This window comes from Silurus meridionalis, chromosome 27, assembly GCF_014805685.1.
Source record: "Silurus meridionalis isolate SWU-2019-XX chromosome 27, ASM1480568v1, whole genome shotgun sequence".
In the NCBI taxonomy this organism is placed as follows: Eukaryota; Metazoa; Chordata; class Actinopteri; order Siluriformes; family Siluridae; genus Silurus; species Silurus meridionalis.
Window position 1 is genome coordinate 487501 of NC_060910.1, and position 17500 is coordinate 505000.

The following is a 17500-nucleotide window of genomic DNA, read 5'->3' on the forward strand; positions in this document are numbered from 1 at the left end:
GACCCCAGCCCCACCCACCCCCTGTAGAAGCAGACCTCCTCATTGGTCGGCGGAGCGCTCGAGGTTGTCGATCACCCTGCTGAGGCGGATGTTGAGGAGGCGTACCTGCGTCTCCAGGTTGTCGATCTTGTCCTCGAGCGTGGACGCACCCTGTCTCCTCCAGTACGCAGACACCGGCCCCGTCATGAAGTACACGCCCATGATGACCAGCAGGGGGAGCACCGCCTTCTCGGGGTCCCCCTCATACTTCTGCAGCACGTACAGGCACGAGAGCGCGAAGAACAGCACCCGCGCCACCCAGAAGAAGCGACCCAACACTGCCCGCAGAACCAGCATAACTCCACCCAAAACCAGTGACACGAACCAGTATGCCAAAAACACGGCCCCCAGCAACAACACCACCCGAGACGGAGAACCCAACACCGAGGACGGACTGAAGTAGTGAGACAGGGTGGAGGCTAAGAGAGAGAGAGAGAGAGAGAGAGAGAGAGAGAGAGAGAGAGACACAAAGGGAGAGCAAGAGACAGAGGGAGAGACAGAGGGAAGAGTTACTTCAGAGTAATAATCATGTTGAGGTTGTGTGTCATAACCTGCATCTGGGACTGAAACACTACATAAAATACATCTGATAAAGAGATATAACAGCAATAAAGCATAATAAGGATAATAACAGAAATGAAGGGTAATAAAGGGTAATGAAGGGTAATGTAGAGTAATGAAGAGTAATGAAGGGTAATGAAGGGTAATGAAGAGTAATGAAGGGTAATAAAGGGTAATGTAGAGTAATGTAGAGTAATGTAGAGTAATGAAGAGTAATGAAGGGTAATGAAGGGTAATAAAGGGTAATAAAGGGTAATAAAGGGTAATGTAGAGTAATGAAGGGTAATAAAGGGTAATGTAGAGTAATGTAGAGTAATAAAGGGTAATGAAGGGTAATAAAGGGTAATGTAGAGTAATGTAGAGTAATGTAGAGTAATGAAGGGTAATGTAGAGTAATGAAGGGTAATGTAGAGTAATGAAGGGTAATGAAGGGTAATGCAGTGTAATGAAGTGTAATGTAGAGTAATGCAGTGTAATGAAGTGTAATAAAGGGTAATGAAGGGTAATGTAGAGTAATTAAGTGTAATGTAGAGTAATGCAGTGTAATGTAGAGTAATGCAGTGTAATGTAGAGTAATGCAGTGTAATGTAGAGTAATGTAGAGTAATGAAGGGTAATGTAGAGTAATGTAGAGTAATGAAGGGTAATGTAGAGTAATGAAGGGTAATAAAGGGTAATGTAGAGTAATGAAGGGTAATAAAGGGTAATGAAGGGTAATGTAGAGTAATGAAGGGTAATGAAGAGTAATGTAGAGTAATGAAGGGTAATGTAGAGTAATGTAGAGTAATGAAGGGTAATGAAGGGTAATGCAGTGTAATGAAGTGTAATGTAGAGTAATGCAGTGTAATGAAGGGTAATAAAGGGTAATGAAGGGTAATGTAGAGTAATGAAGGGTAATGAAGGGTAATGTAGAGTAATGTAGAGTAATGTAGAGTAATGAAGGGTAATGTAGAGTAATGTAGAGTAATGAAGGGTAATGAAGGGTAATGCAGTGTAATGAAGTGTAATGCAGTGTAATGAAGGGTAATAAAGGGTAATGAAGGGTAATGTAGAGTAATGCAGTGTAATGAGGGAAATGAAGAGTAATGAAGAGTAATAAAGGGTTACGTGTTACGTGTAATGAATGATAATGTAATCTAATAAACTGTAATGAATGGTAATGCAGAATAATGTTCTGTAATGAAGGGTTATGTAGAGTAATGAACTGTAATGACAGGTAATGTGGAGAAATTCACTGTAATGAAGTGTACTGTATGATAAAGGTTAATAATGATATAAAGAAGGGTAATAAAGGATAATGTAGGGGTAATTAAGGTAATAGGAAGGGTAATAAAGGGGTAATAAAGCAGTAAACTGTGTGTAAATGACGTACATTCGAGGCCCAGAGCATCCAGCAGGTCAGTCCAGCTTCTCCACAGTGTGTCTAACAGCAAGTCCACACCATGCACAAACCTCTCAGTGCTTCTGGAGAAGAACTGTGCGCACACACACACACACACACACACACACACACACACACACACAAATTAAAACCGTTTCACAGTCCATACAGCAAACAGAAGTAATACCTCCATACAGCACTAATAAGCGCTCTATGAAGAAGTAATTAGCACTCCACATAGCTGTAATAAGCACGCTTTACAGCAGTAATAAGCAGTAATAACTGCTACATGCAGCAATAATAAGCAAAAATATGCTTCTTGTTTTCATTTAGGCTGCTCTGTTAGGAGTCTCCACAGCCGATCGTCTCCACACCACCCTGTCCTCTACATCTGCCTCTTTCACACCAACTAACTGCATGTCTTCCCTCACCACATCCATAAACCTCCTCCTTGGTCTTCCTCTTCTCCTCCTTCCTGGTGTCTCCATCCTCAGCATTCTCCTACTGATATACCCCATGTCCCTCCTCTGCACATGTCCAAACCATCTCAATCTCACCTCCCTCACCTTGTCTCCAAAACGTCCTACATGCGCTGTCCCTCTAATAAACTCATTTCTAATCCTGTCCATCATCCTCTCACCCATTGAACATCTCAACATCTTCAGCTCTGCTACCTCCAGCTCCACCTCCTGTCTTTTACTCAATGCCACTGTCTCTACTCCTGTCTGACTTCGTCCATTAAACTGTCAGTAATAAGCGCTGCATACAGCAGTAATGAGCAGTAATAAGAGCTCTATATAGCACTTATAAACGCTGCATACAGCAGTTATAAACACTGCATACAGCAGTAATGAGCAGTAATAAGCGTTCTATACAGCAGTAATAAGTGCTTAAGAGAGCACTAATAAGCACTGCATACAGCAGTTATAAGCACTGCATACAGCAGTAATGAGCAGTAATACGCGCTCTATACAACAGTAATAAGCGCTCTATGCAGCAGGTATAAGCACTGCATACAGCAGAACTAAGTGCTCCATAAAAGATTAATAAGCACTCTATGCAGCAGTAATAAGTGCTCTATGTAGCAGGAATAAGTGCTCTATGTAGCAGTAATAAGCAGTAATAAATGCTGCATACAGCAGTAATCTGAACTCTATACAGCAGTGATAAGCACTTTATGCAGAAGAAATAGGCACTGCATGCAGCAGTAATAAGTGCTCAATGCAGCACTAATAAGCGCTCTATACATCAGGAAATAAGCGCTCTATGTAACAGTAATAAGTGATCTATGCAGCAGTAATAAGCACTCTATATAGCAGTAATAAGCAAGCCATAAGCGGTCTTTGCAGCAGTAATAATTGCTCTATGCAGAAGATAAGTGCTCTGTGCAGATAATAAGTGCTCTATGTAGCAGTAATAAGTGCTCTATGTAGCAGTAATAAGTGCTCTATGCAGAAGATAAGTGCTCTATGCAGATGATAAGTGCTCTATGCAGATGATAAGTGCTCTATGCAGATAATAAGTGCTCTATGTAGCAGTAATAAGTGCTCTATGTAGCAGTAATAAGTGCTCTATGCAGAAGATAAGTGCTCTATGCAGATGATAAGTGCTCTATGCAGAAGATAAGTGCTCTATGCAGATGATAAGTGCTCTATGCAGATGATAAGTGCTCTATGTAGCAGTAATAAGCGCTCTATGTAGCAGTAATACATTTTATGAACCTTGTATAAGGCTTTGATGTTGTCCTCCCCGAACACCGAGCTCAGGCTCTGGTACACGCCGCTCGCTGCTCTCCTCAGCCCGCCGCTGCTTCCTCCGCTCCCGCCGCTCCACTCCTTCCTGCTCCGCGCCGCCTCAGCCATCAACAACGAGTACAGCACCAGGGCTAATGTCAACGCCTTCATCTTCATCTTCATCTACCGCTAGCGCGCGCACACACACACACACACACACACACACACACACACACACACACACACACACACACAGATATAGATATAAATATAAATATAAATGTATTTAAATGAAGCTGTGCGCGAGTCCGGAAACAAACCGTTAATCTACTAACCTCATTCACAAATCCCGCCTTTTACTACACGATTGGCCAGTACATGAAGCTCTACGCAATGTGATTGGTTAGTTCGAATACACTCTGTGTGCACTGATTTGATATTTGACCTGTCACTCATGTGACGTTTCAACAAAATGGTTATAAACCGGAAAAGGCTGCAAGCTAAAATAAAGCTACTTACATCCGCCCTGTCCTTATTAGTGATTATAATTATATTTATTTAGATAAACATGTAGTATATGTGTAACATGTTTTTTTTAATATATATATATATATATATATATTACATGCTGCACATTCACATGTACAGTCGCCACTAGTTTAGTTTGATGATCTGAAATATTAAAGTGTGAAAACATGCAAAAAAAATGTTCACACCGCTGTGTATTAAAGTGTTTGCCTCCTTCCTGACTTCTTTTTTTTTTGCATGTTTGTCACACTTTAATATTTCAGATCATTAAACTAAACTGATGTAATTGTCCATGATGGAGGGGACTCCTTTGAGAGACTCCTATGGTCTTCTCCGTCGTCCTCTGTAGGGTCTTGTGATCCGAGACGGTGTAAAACGCTGTCAGGATGGGGGAGGATGATTGTCAGCCAGTCGCACATTTCCGCTTCTGGTTCGGCGCCATCTTGCTTCTGTATAAATAGATATAAATATAAATAATAAATATAAATAAATATAAATGCATGCGCTTGCTGCCATATTGTCTCGTTCGGCTCGTTCGGCTCGGTTTTCCTCTATTGCTCTGTTCTCCGGCTTTTGAACTCCAACTGTTTTCGGACTCGCTTTCCTCCCTCGGATCCGCCCCCCTGCTTTGCGCTGCTGGCGTCCCGTTTCATCTCCTTGCTCTCTGAACGGGCGTTGTGGTGGGCTACTGCCGGGTGGGAGAATCAGTCTTCACATTGCTCTTTCTTTACTACCTTCTCTAAAGAACTTTTTAAGGTTTTTGGTTCGCCCACCCCTCAACAGGATGCCGCACGCTCGCTGCTCTCTTCTCCAGCACCTCTTTCCTTGGGTTTGTTCTTTCAGCCGGTAACATCCAGATAGACCAAGACAGGATTCAGTCGGTAAAGGACTGGCCCTAACCCACCACCCGTAAGCAATTGCAGAGGTTCTTGGGTTAGCTAATTTCTATCGGCGGTTCATCAGGGGATATAGCTTCATGGTGGCCCCCCTTCACCTACTCACCTGCATGCGTCAGGCCTTCAACTGGAACCCAGAGGCTAAACAGGCCTTTACGAAGTTTAAGAGTCTTTTCACCTCAGCCCCAGTCCTGGCTCTTCCGGATCCAACCCACCAATTGGAGGTGGACACCTCTGGTCAGGGGGTCGGTGCCATTCTGTACCAGAGAGGTGTCCGGGACAACCGCCTGCACTCATGTGCTTTCTTTTCTTCAATCCAGCTAAACAGAACTACCCTGTTGGAGAGCTCTTCGCCGGTCAATTTGGCCCTGGCTGGAGGGGTCCAAAGTCTGGACCGATAATAGGAGTCTGGAGTATCTACGGACAACCAAGCACCTAAACTCACGTCAAGGAAGTTGTGGACTGTTCTTTGGGTGGTTCAACTTCTCCCTGTCCTACCTACCTACAAGATCCTCCCTCTGATTCCATAATCTCTGCTAATCTTATCATCCGCACACTCAATCTGAGAATCGAGAAGAAGGTCCTTTTTGGAAGGAATTCTGCTGTCTCCTGGGTATTTCTGTCAGCCTTTCCTCCAGGTTTTATCCTCAGTCTAATGGCCAGACTGAAAGGCACAACCAGGAACCCGAGACAGGCCTCTCTACACCCAAGACCCCTCCACATGGTCGGAAAAACTTCTTTGGGCTGAATACGCTCACAATACTCTCCCCACCACTGCCACAGACCCCCACCCCTTTCAGGTTGTGTTTGGCTAATATGGGATATGCGAACTTCATGGGGTCCAGTGAGGGTGGAAGCTGGGTCTTGATATGCCTCATGATGAGCCTCTCGAAGCACTTAAGGTTATAAGGTTTTATATATATATTTATATTTATATGTGAATGTGAAATATTAGGCAGGATGTAAAGCATAATATGTGTAGAGAATGATGAGTATAAACAAATACAATATGTAATATGTACATTGTATGTACATTTGTACAGAAGTTATATACAGTGTTTATACAGTGTTCTCACGGTGTAGTGTAGAGTTCAGTAGGGTTCAGTAGGGTGATGGTGGATGGAAAAAGGCCGGCCCTGAACCTGCTGGTTCTGGTGCATATGTTCCTGTATCTGGTTCTTGATGGAAGGAGGTTAAACAGTTTGTGACTGGGATGTGAAAGGTCCTTGATGATGTTGTAAACTCTACACAGATCACAGGTGGTTTTATCCACTCACGGCTTCTGGTTGGGAAACGTTCTGATGGTGGTTTTCTGTGACGTATTATCTGCTAGTTTCCAGAGTAATCTAACAACCGCTTCTGTAAACATGCTGACATCATCAGAACTGTGACTAAACATCATTTAAAGCGTCCTGCAGAGCGGCCACCGATTGGTCAGTCCAGAGCGCAACTTCCCTCTGAAGCTGAGCTTCCTGTTTCAGCCTTTGTTTGTATACAGGCATGAAGAAGATGACGACATGGTCCGATTTCCCAAACGGTGTACATGATTGTGCCTTGTAGCTGTTCAGGAATCGTGTGTAGCAGTGGTCCAGTGTCCTTTCGCCCCTGGTGGGGCAGGTGATGTGCTGCTGAAAGTTCGGTAGTGCGCGCTTGAGGTTGGCACTGTTAAAGTCTCCCACCACAATGATGAGCACAGCGTCCCAATGCTGTGTTTGGTAAAGTGTTATTGTCTCGTGTAAGTCCCATACTGCAGTGTCCGTGTCCGCGTGAGATGGAATATAAATGCCACTGACTATGACCGAGCTGAATATAAAAGGGACGACATTTGATGGTCAGTAGTTCCAGATTTGGTGTGAAAGGGGAACGATGCTCACGCTGTCGCACCAGTGGTTGTTCACCATCAGACACACTCCACCTCCTCTTGACTTCCCCGACTCCAGTGTTCTGTCCATGCGGTGAACCGAGAAAAACACAGCCGGCTGGATGGCGTGGTCCGGTACCGCTGGGTTCAGCCATGTCTCGGTGAAGCAGAGAAGGTTGCAGTCCCGAATGTCCCTCTGGAACTTGACCCTTGCCCTGAGGTCGTCGAGCTTGTTTTCCTGGTTTTCGGACGTTGGCCAACAGGATACTAGGTAAGGGAGTGCGGTGTGTGCGTGCCCTCTGCCTGTTCCTGACGCCGGCTCGTTTCCCTTGTGGACGCCGGTATGGGTCGCGTCCTTTGTTCTCCCTCGGGATCTCGCTCGGCCAGCATGGGTCCGGGTTTAAAAACGGCGAATGGTGAGTAGATTGTACACAGATAGATATAATAGTGGCTCTGTCATATCTAATGATGACTATCTTATATAAAGAGAACGGTGTCTATGAAAATAAATATATAAAATTAACAAAAACAGACAAAGTGTAGCCGCGGCGGCAGATGATCTCAACGACGCATCTTCAGTCATGTGGCACATATTTTATGCTGGATGTCCTTCATAACACAACCCTCCACATTTACAGTTAAAGAGATATACAAAAGTCTGAATCCAGTCAGTGAGAATAGACTTAAAATAGAGTTAAAGCACATTATATATTTATGAGTTTATTATGAATCTGATTTCTTTTTATTTTTTTGGAATTAAAGAATTTTTTTTTTATATGTAAATGACTAAATATCCAAAAAGACTAAATGAAAAGCAGAATCTGGAGATCACTCAATTAAATGTCATCATTTTTTGTTGGAGCTTTTCTGGGATTCTATAGAATAAATTTTAGTTGAATAAAAACTATAAAGAAAACATTTTTAAGGAGAAATAGGTGGAAATATAAGAATAAAAATGTACAATCAGTAGAATAGTTGGGAAAAAATATCTATTTTGTTATTTATTTTATTATTATTATTATTATTATTGTTATAGTAATTATTTTATACTGATATGTATTTTATCTTGTGGTTGTGTACAATCAGAGAGCAGGTGGGCAGGGCTTAATAACTCTTTATTTATTTATTTGTAGTTTATTCGTGCAAAAATTATTCTACAGAATAAGAAAGATAAATAAAAATAAATGAATAATATAAAAGACAGAAGAACACAAACCAGAGTATAAAACCTAAACGAGGCTTTTGTGCATTGTAAAGATGTTTCCTTTCCTGTGCCCATCAGAGACGTGATAATCACAGTCTAAAAAGTATATTATAATAAAAATAGTAAAATAAACTTGGTAATAAAGGAGTGTTGAGAATAAATCTGGAGGAAATGAAGAGCGGAACCGCAGTGAGCTGTACAGTTACACTGCTGCCACCTGTTGGCAGGAAATCACAACTACAGCCACGTTTACACTGGGGGTAGCATATGGGTTATTTACTATTTATAATAACATACAAATATTTATTATCATTTTGGGGGGGGGGGTCGGAAGAAGAAGTCTGTGTGATTCTGGGTGTAATTATTAATTATTTGAGAGGTTTGTTAATGGAATAGAAGTTGATTGCCGGCTGCAGTTTTGCCTCTGAACGCTAGGTGGAGAGAGAGAGCGATAGAGAGAGTGTGTTTGAACAGAGAGTGAAAGAAAAACATTGGCGGATCAGCTGATCGCGCGCTCCGGTACCGGTACTGATGATGATGATGATGAAGATGATGATGATGATGATGATGATAGTGGTGGGTCGGAGCTGCGTGTCCGTGGTCTTGGTGGCGATGGTGGTGGGGTGTGCGCGCGCGGGGCAGTGCGGGCTCGTGCCCGTGGAGCGGGTGGCGTTGGTGCGCGTGTCGGTGCTGCAGGAACCCGAGGGCAGCGTGCTGCAGGGCGCGTGCTGCAGGTGCAACAAAAACAACAACAACAACAACACAGCGAGGAAGAGCACGAGCTGCGGGGAGACCTGCGACTGGTATATATATATATATATATATATATACACACACACACACACACACACACACACACACCGTGGTGTCCTGTAAAGTGTCGTGACACCTCCGCACTCTTTTCTCTAAACATCTCAGTTCTGAATAAACAGCTCCAGTGGTCTGACATCAGGGGTCACGTGACCTCAACGGGGCAGTGACAAGATAGATAGATAGATAGATAGATAGATAGATAGATAGATAGATAGATAGATAGATAGATAGATCTTGAGGTTTTACAATTATTATTAATAAACACATGACGTCAGAGAGGAACTGTCACGTCAGACCTGTGACATCATTTCCTCCCAGATTAAAGGTGAACATGAAGGCATGCTGAGTGCAGATCACAAAGATGATGGTGATGATGATGAAGGTCAGAGCTCAAAGCCCTGGATCGGAGTGGTTCCTGTACAAATGGAGGAGGGTCATGTCTCCAACGGCAACCCAGAGTCATTTGCATCGACTGTAGTCACCAAGGTGAGATGAACACACACACACACACACACACATACACACACACACACACACACACACACACACACACACACACACGCACTATATTATTATTATTTTTATTATTGTGTGTGTGTGTGTGTGTACGCAGATGAAAAGGGCGTTGGTTTTGGGGGCATCAGCTCTCATCATCCTCGTGTTAAACCAGAACACACTGAGAGAGGTACACACTGTTTATGACACATGTATTACGCGTGTGTGTGTGTGTGTGTGTACAGTAGAGAGTGCTGATGGACTTCCTGTGTTACAGATGGACTTCTCTCAGGTTCTATCTAAACCGATCATCATCATCCAGAACTCAGAGAATGTTACCAAACTGTTCGGGGCTCTTCTTAGGTATATACACACACACACACACACACACACACACACACACACACACACACACACACACACACACACATTAACTACGTTTGTGTATTGATTGTGCAGGGGTCTTCACGCAACTGCAAGAATCACATACAAAACCTTTCTACAGCACAACCTGGTGAGCTGTAACACACACACACACACACACACACACACACACACACACACGGTTAGTACACTGCACTACACACCTGTAAACTGTGTGTTACAGGGTGCGACTCTCACTCTGTGGTCAAGTTGTGGTCGCTCCAGATGGGGGCGCTATGGCGAGTGGCAGGGTGTCGTCTGCACTGGGGAGACACACTCACCTGTACAGGTACAAACACCTGCATCCTGCTGTGTCTCAAAACACACACACTTCACTACCAGAACACAAGTTTCAGAATTCCCAGGTCCTGGGTTCTGGAAAAGAGCCTTTACAGAACCATCTAGAGTTCCAGCTCAGTGTGTGTGTGTGTTTGTCAGAAATACCTGCAGCAGTTGTGGAACACGGTGGTCTTAATCGCACTGATCCTCTCCACCGGCGTACTCGTTCATGCCCGATGGCAATATCACACTGATCAACTCACTGAGCAACTGCAGGTCAGAAATCAACAAAACACAAGAACACACACCTTTACACACACCTTTACACAAACATTTACACACCTTTACACACCTTTACACAAAAATTTACACACCTTTACACACCTTTACACAGACATTTACACACCTTTACACAAACATTTACACACCTTTACACACACCTTTACACACATTTACTCACCTTTACACACACCTTTACACACCTTTACACACCTTTACACACACCTTTACTCACATTTACACACCTTTACACACCTTTACACATTTACACACCTTTACACACCTTCACACAGACCTTTACACACCTCTACACACCTTTACACACCTTTACTCACATTTACACACACCTTTACACACCTTTACTCACATTTACACACACCTTTACACACCTTTACACACTTTTACACACCTTTACTCACATTTACACACCTTTACATACACCTTTACACAAACATTTACACACCTTCACACAGACCTTTACACAGACCTTTACACACACCTCTACACACATTTACACACCTTTATACACACCTTTATACACACCTTTACACACACCTTTACACAAACATTTACACACCTTTACACACACCTTTACACACCTTTACACACACATTTACATTTACACACACCTCTACACACCTTTACACACCTTTACTCACATTTACACATTTACACCTTTACACACCTTTACTCACATTTACACACATTTACACACATTCACACACCTTTACTCACATTTACACACACATTTACACATTACACACACCTTTACTCACATTTACACACACATTTACACACATTTACACACACATTCACACACACCTTTACTCACATTTACACACATTTACACACACATTTACACACACATTTACACACACCTTTACACATTTACACATTTACACACATTCACACACCTTTACTCACATTTACACACATTTACACCTTTACACACTCCATTACACACCTTTACACACATTCACACAAACCTTTACTCACATTTACACACACATTTACACACACATTTACACACCTTTACACACATTTACACACACATTTACACACACATTTACACACACATTTACACACATTCACACACACCTTTACACACCTTTACACACACCTTTACACATACCTTTACACACATTATATAAATAAAAGCACACACTTTTACACATTTTACGCATGTTATTGTTATTATATGTTATTGTTATTGACAGTCACTTGTGTACTTGGCTGTGAAAGTTACAACACAGTTGTGTGTGTGTTTCAGCTTCACCCCAAACAGGAGCTGCTGAATAAACTTTCTGTGTTAAAGACCCGCAAATACCAGCCAAGAAAACACACCGAGCCGCCAGACATGGAGAACTGCGCTGTGTGTTTAGAGCAGTACACCACTAACCAGGTAACACACACACACACACATATATATATATACACACACACACACACACACACACACACACACAAACACACACACACACACACACACACACACACACACAAACACACAAACACACAGCTTTTTGTATTTCTGTCATACTAGATCATGGCTTAGTAGCTTTTATATAACATTTAATAAAGAAGTCTGAATCTGCTTGACATGTGTGTTTGTGTTTGTGTGTGTGTGTGTGTGTGTGTGTGTGTGTGTGTGTGTGTGTAGTGTTTGAGGGTTCTGCCGTGTCTACATGAGTTCCACAGAGACTGTGTGGATCCGTGGTTGCTCCTGCAGCAGACCTGTCCTCTGTGTAAACGCTGTGTTCTCAGTACGTCTCTCTCTCTCTCGCTCACACACACACACACACACACACACACACACTCCAGAAACCAAGAAGTCATGTGGCTGGAGCTTTGTTAACAAAATGTCCTTGATTGGCCAAATCTGATTAATTGATTTATTTATGTGATAAATTAACTCCGCCCCCTGTTCTCTCTGCAGGTAACTTCTGCTGAAGTTCTGAACTCTATCAGGTCAAACCATCTCAAGATGTCAATTTCTAAAAAAAAAAAACACATACTGTACACACCACATCGTTGTGGAAACCACACCTGACCTCTGACCCCTGACCCCGAGGATCTGAAATACTTCCTGACATTTTAAAATTGTATGTGACTGTATGGGGTGTGTGTGTGTGTGTGTGTGTGTGTGTGTGTGTGTGTGTGTGCGTGCGTTTTAAGGAGAAGAGTTTCCACGCTCCTGTCGATGATGTCGTCAGTGTTGAGGGTTTTATCTCTTTTATTTATATTAGTTATAAATATTGAATATTTAATTTCAGGAGGACGAGAGCGCCCCCTGCACCGCCACAAATCCAGAGCCATTTCCTGTTAAATCTGTATAAAAATATGAAATAATAAATATATAAAGAGAATCGTATTGATGCTGCGAGCAGTCAGAGGGTTCATGCGCAGGATTTTGCTGATGGAGGGAGGAGGGAAAAGGATGAATAAATGGATGGAAAAAAGAAATGCACAAACCTTTGTGTTCTCCAATCACACATTTTACACTACAGCGATTTGCTGCTGAGTTCTGAATCCTGATTGGCTGGAAATGGTTAATTCCTTAAAGCAGATTTCTGTTTCAATCCTGCTGATACACTCGTTAGCGTTTCCATAGCAACGGCTCATTCATGAATCTGCCACTGAGTTGTTCAGGTAAAGAAGGAGTCTCCAGTGTCAGTGCAGTGAAACACTTAGAATTAAAGCTTTAAACACTCAGGAACATGCAGTTAGAGAATAATAATCTCAGATGTTTTATTCGTCACGAGTGTGAGTATAAAGGAAGCTTGTGTTGGGTGACATCATCATCACATCATCATCACATCAGCAGCAGCAGCACATACTTTATAAGTTTATAAAGAAAACCTGATAAACCCAGAGGAACATCAGGAGTCATTAATGGACTCTTTGGTCATCAAAGGATCCTCCTGAACCCTGTGTGAATCCATTTATCACTGTTCATGCAGGTTCCTGGAATCATTTCTCCTACTGTGAAATTCCTGCAAAACAGAAGCTGACTGATAAGACCTGGTCCATAAGGTGCAGCACCACGGACCATGGAGGGCCTGAGAGGGTCAAGTTACACTCGTTTATTCCAGTTTCATGTCCATATTAGTGTCTAATCCAGACTTTATATAAATATACACTCCGAGTGTAAATCTCCACCTGCAGAACATTTCTCCTCATACAGCTGTTCACAGGGAGGAGCTCACATCACCATGCTTCATTCCATACACTGTAAACTGAACACATCACTCCATTTCGCCCCCTAGAGGACTAACTGTGATTTGCCTCCCCACCCCCAATCTTTACATTTTATCTTTGAGTTTAGATCTATTAGATTAGACAATGTATCAAGTTGGATCCTGCATTAGATCAGATCATGTATCAGAATAGAGCTGGCATTAGATTAGACACACATGCAGTAGACAAGTCTTCTGAACAATTTCAGATCAGACCTTGTCTCAGGTTAGTCCATGTATCAGATTAGATCAGATTAAATCCTGTCTCAGGTTAGTCCATGTTTTAGATTAGATCAGATTAAACCCTGTCTCAGGTTAGTCCATGTATCAGATTAGATCAGATTGAACCCTGTCTCAGGTTAGTCCCTGTATCAGATTAGATATTAGACCCTGTATAGGGTTAGTTTAGGTTAGACCACTTATCAAATTAGACCCTGTAGGGGATTAGACCATGTATCAGGTTAGATCAGATTATACCTATACACAGTAAATAAGTCTTCTGAACAATATTATCAGATTATTCTATTCAGATTTTAAGAATTTTTATCACTGTATGGTACGGAGGCTCCACTGTGTGTGAACGTAAAGCCCTTCAAAGGCTGGTCAAAATCACCCGACGCATCACTGCCACCCAACTACCTGCACTGAGAACCTTCACCACAGCAGATCTGTGTAGAGCTCAAACATCATCATCAAGGAGTCTTCACATCCCAGTCACACACTGTTTAACCTCCTTCCATCAAGAAGGAGATACAGGAACATACACACCAGAACCATCACCTTCACCTTCACACTACTGAACTCTACACTACACTGTGAGATCACTGTATAAACACACATACAGTGTACATACTGTATTTTATACTCCTCCACACACTGTACCTCACACACCTGCACTATTTATATATGTGTATCTGTATATATACATTACTGTACATTCTGCCTGATATTTCACACACACACACACACACACTTTGCACATTTTCACTGCCTTAACTAGTTATTACTACCATAACTATTCACTTGAACTTATGAACAGTGTTGACACGTCTCTGCACTGCTTCACATCTCTTTATTTATTTATCTGCACTCGTCTGTCTCATTGCTTTTATTTGCATTTCTGGTTGATGCCAAACTGCATTTCGCTGCTGTGTACAAAATCCATCCATCCATCCATCCATCCATCCATCCATCCATCCATCCATCCGATTAGATCAGGTTAGATTCTGTATCATTACATTAACTATTAGATTAGACCCTGTAGAAGGTTAGACCCTGTATCAGGTTAGATCAGATTAGATCCTTCATCAGAATAGACCTACACACAGTAAATAAGTGTTCTAAACAATATTATCAGATTAGACACTATATCAGAGATTGGATCAGATTAGACCCTGCATCAGGTTAGATCGGATTGGATCCTGCATCTGCCCCCTGTATCAGATTAGACTTTTAGATTAGACCCATACACACAGTATTAAAGTCTGAAGAACTTTTATTTTTTCCAGTTTGATTTTAAACTCGTCACATCCCCAAAAAAGTTTCCTTTTGCGTTTAAAATAAAAGTTTTCTTTCTCTCACACACACACACACACACACACACACACACACACACACACACACACACAATTTTACTCCGCTGGATGATAATCAGGAGTGTTAAGTGCTTGTGTGCAACAATAATGCAATTACAGTGTGGTTGCCATGGTAACTTCAGACTTGAGGTAGGCGGTGACCTGTGTTGTGGGTGGAGCCACGCCCTGGGTGGTGTGAAAACGCAATCCCATAATTCAGTTCAGCAAAACTAAAGGCAGATGATGAGTGACACCGTGATGTCATAGTCCACATGATGACATCATAAAATTAGTATTGGAGATGCAGCAGTTACTGATGGAAGAAAGAAGTGATGAGAGCTGCTGAGGTCAGATAAACACATATCCCCCCCCCCCGGCATTCAATTAAATTAAATTCTTTTTATTATTAAATTCGTAAAGTTTGGTTGCGTTTCATTTGCATTGGAGCCGAATCAAGACATTTGAATAAAAATCATAAAAAAAAAAAAAAAAAATTGTGAAGCTCTGGCAACTAGATGATGATGCATATTAACGCCATGGCAACAGAAACGACGCTTCATGAAGGGATCATGCCTTTGTTCCTCTTCCTGTCTGCCATCATCCGGCGGTTGTGATTGGCTCCTCGACCCTTGTTCGCTTCCTTTCTTCGCCGATCCTGGACCGTCTCCTGAGTCTGGCCCCGCCCCTTAGGTCCGCCCGCCACATTGCTTTGGGGCGGAGCTCTGAAGCTGAAGGAAATCAGGACAGGGTTTTTATTAGTCTGAGAAAGTGTGTGTGTGTGAGTGTGTGTGTGTGTGTGTGTATCATACCCTCTTCTGTTCTGCATGGCGGCTCGTCGGGCCTCAGCTCGCTCTCTCAGCATGGCTGGATCCTGCACGAACTGATCCCGCTTTACTGCTGGCTCCTACACACACACACACACACACACACACACACACACACACACACACACACTCCAGTTCTCGCAATTGTATGTGTGATGTGAGATGATGTGCTGGTTAAAGCTGTGTGTGTGTGTGTGTGTGTGTGTGTGTGTGTGTGTGTGTGTATACCTTCTCCTCTTCTTCTTCTTCTTCATTCTCCTCTTCTTCCTGCCTGCCAGTTCTGAGCACCTGAGGGGTCGTAAACGGCCTACGGAAAGCACAAAGGTCAAAACTAAACACTGGGGGGAAAAAATAAGTACACACACGTGCGTACACACGTTACTGTGGGATCATACCTGCGATTCAGCAGCTCGTCGTCCTCGTCCAGATCATTGGCTCCCACTTGGTTGATGTCGTATGTATCGTCATACTCGTCGTCATAGTCGTCCATGAGATAAGCGTTGCCTTGGTTACCAGACTGGTCCGTTGCTATGGGAATCTCATCCACCACTGTCTGGTAGGAGCGATATCTGTCTCTCTGTTCATTAATGTGCTGCTTGTCATTGAGCAGATCACGCATACTCTCACCCTGTCTAACACACACACACACACACACACACACACACACACACACACACTTTAATATTTCATTCCTTTATGTTCACTCTGACACACACACACACACACACACACACACTTCACAGCAGATTTAAGTCTTGTCAGAAACAATGACACTGCAGACTCCTTCTATGAATAACATCACATATATGTAAGAAAAACCCTGGTGCTAATGATCTCATGTTTTTTTTGTCCTAGAGGAGTAAAGAGCGCGTCTCACCTCCTGCCCCTCCACACACGTCTCATGTCCACGTTATCCCGAGAAAACACGTCAAACTCGTCATCATCAAATACATTGGACCGGGTGCTGAGCACTGTGGGCGTAGCTTCCTTCACCGGCCTGTAGGGGGCAGTGGGGGAAAAAGGAAACGCATTAAATACACGTTATTAATCCTAATCTCCAGATAACAGAGTCTTCTAGCCTTCAGTGTAGCGTGGTGAAGGTGACAGGAGACCTGGGCATGTTCCTGTCGAGGTTCCTCAGCTCAGGAGTCAATCGGTCCTCCAGGATGTTGTTGATGACCATCTCGCCATCGTAGCCGTATGTTTCGAGGCAGGACATCAGAAACCCCTCCCCCAAATCTGGCAGCAAGTCTCTGATGTGAGAGAGCAGTGACTCTAGCTCTCCAGCACTCACACTGCATACTGCCCCCTACAGGAGAGTAGAGAGGACACAACACATTTATCACATATCACAAAGTTCATCCTGAACCCTCAC

At 42.9% G+C, this 17500-nt stretch overlaps 3 protein-coding genes across 3 annotated transcripts in view; 1 reads left to right on the forward strand and 2 right to left on the reverse strand.

Moving 5' to 3' along the window:
• Window positions 1-4145, reverse strand: part of LOC124380678 (bri3 binding protein) — a 4629-nt gene extending 484 nt beyond the window's left edge. The window contains exons 1-4 of the mRNA XM_046841871.1: window positions 4049-4145; window positions 3702-3902; window positions 1972-2074; window positions 1-458 (exon numbers count right to left, since the gene is read on the reverse strand). The exon at window positions 1-458 is cut by the window's left edge and continues 484 nt beyond it. Of these exons, the coding sequence (XP_046697827.1) occupies window positions 40-458; window positions 1972-2074; window positions 3702-3896 (717 nt within the window). The 5' untranslated portion in view covers window positions 3897-3902; window positions 4049-4145 and the 3' untranslated portion in view covers window positions 1-39. The remainder of the gene's footprint in view (window positions 459-1971; window positions 2075-3701; window positions 3903-4048) is intronic.
• A 4494-nt stretch (window positions 4146-8639) lies between these two features.
• rnf215 (ring finger protein 215) lies at window positions 8640-12862 on the forward strand. The gene is made up of 11 exons (XM_046842227.1): window positions 8640-9005; window positions 9135-9156; window positions 9334-9501; window positions 9629-9700; window positions 9788-9873; window positions 9970-10024; window positions 10118-10222; window positions 10372-10488; window positions 11762-11893; window positions 12152-12254; window positions 12428-12862. Exons 1-11 carry the CDS (start codon window positions 8734-8736, stop codon window positions 12439-12441), a joined length of 1146 nt encoding a protein of 381 aa, XP_046698183.1. The 5' UTR covers window positions 8640-8733; the 3' UTR covers window positions 12442-12862.
• A 2342-nt stretch (window positions 12863-15204) lies between these two features.
• ascc2 (activating signal cointegrator 1 complex subunit 2) overlaps window positions 15205-17500 on the reverse strand; it is a 13436-nt gene continuing 11140 nt past the window's right edge. The window contains exons 14-19 of the mRNA XM_046842176.1: window positions 17238-17434; window positions 17003-17122; window positions 16521-16757; window positions 16354-16432; window positions 16111-16205; window positions 15205-16029 (exon numbers count right to left, since the gene is read on the reverse strand). Of these exons, the coding sequence (XP_046698132.1) occupies window positions 15858-16029; window positions 16111-16205; window positions 16354-16432; window positions 16521-16757; window positions 17003-17122; window positions 17238-17434 (900 nt within the window). The 3' untranslated portion in view covers window positions 15205-15857. The remainder of the gene's footprint in view (window positions 16030-16110; window positions 16206-16353; window positions 16433-16520; window positions 16758-17002; window positions 17123-17237; window positions 17435-17500) is intronic.

Coding starts and splice junctions, on each gene's coding strand:
- rnf215 (XM_046842227.1), top strand. CDS start 8,734: ATGATGATGATGATGAAGATGATGATGATGATGATGATGATAGTGGTG. Junction 10,489..11,761: donor AACTCACTGAGCAACTGCAG/GTCAGAAATCAA, acceptor TGTGTGTTTCAG/CTTCACCCCAAACAGGAGCT. Junction 11,894..12,151: donor AGCAGTACACCACTAACCAG/GTAACACACACA, acceptor GTGTGTGTGTAG/TGTTTGAGGGTTCTGCCGTG.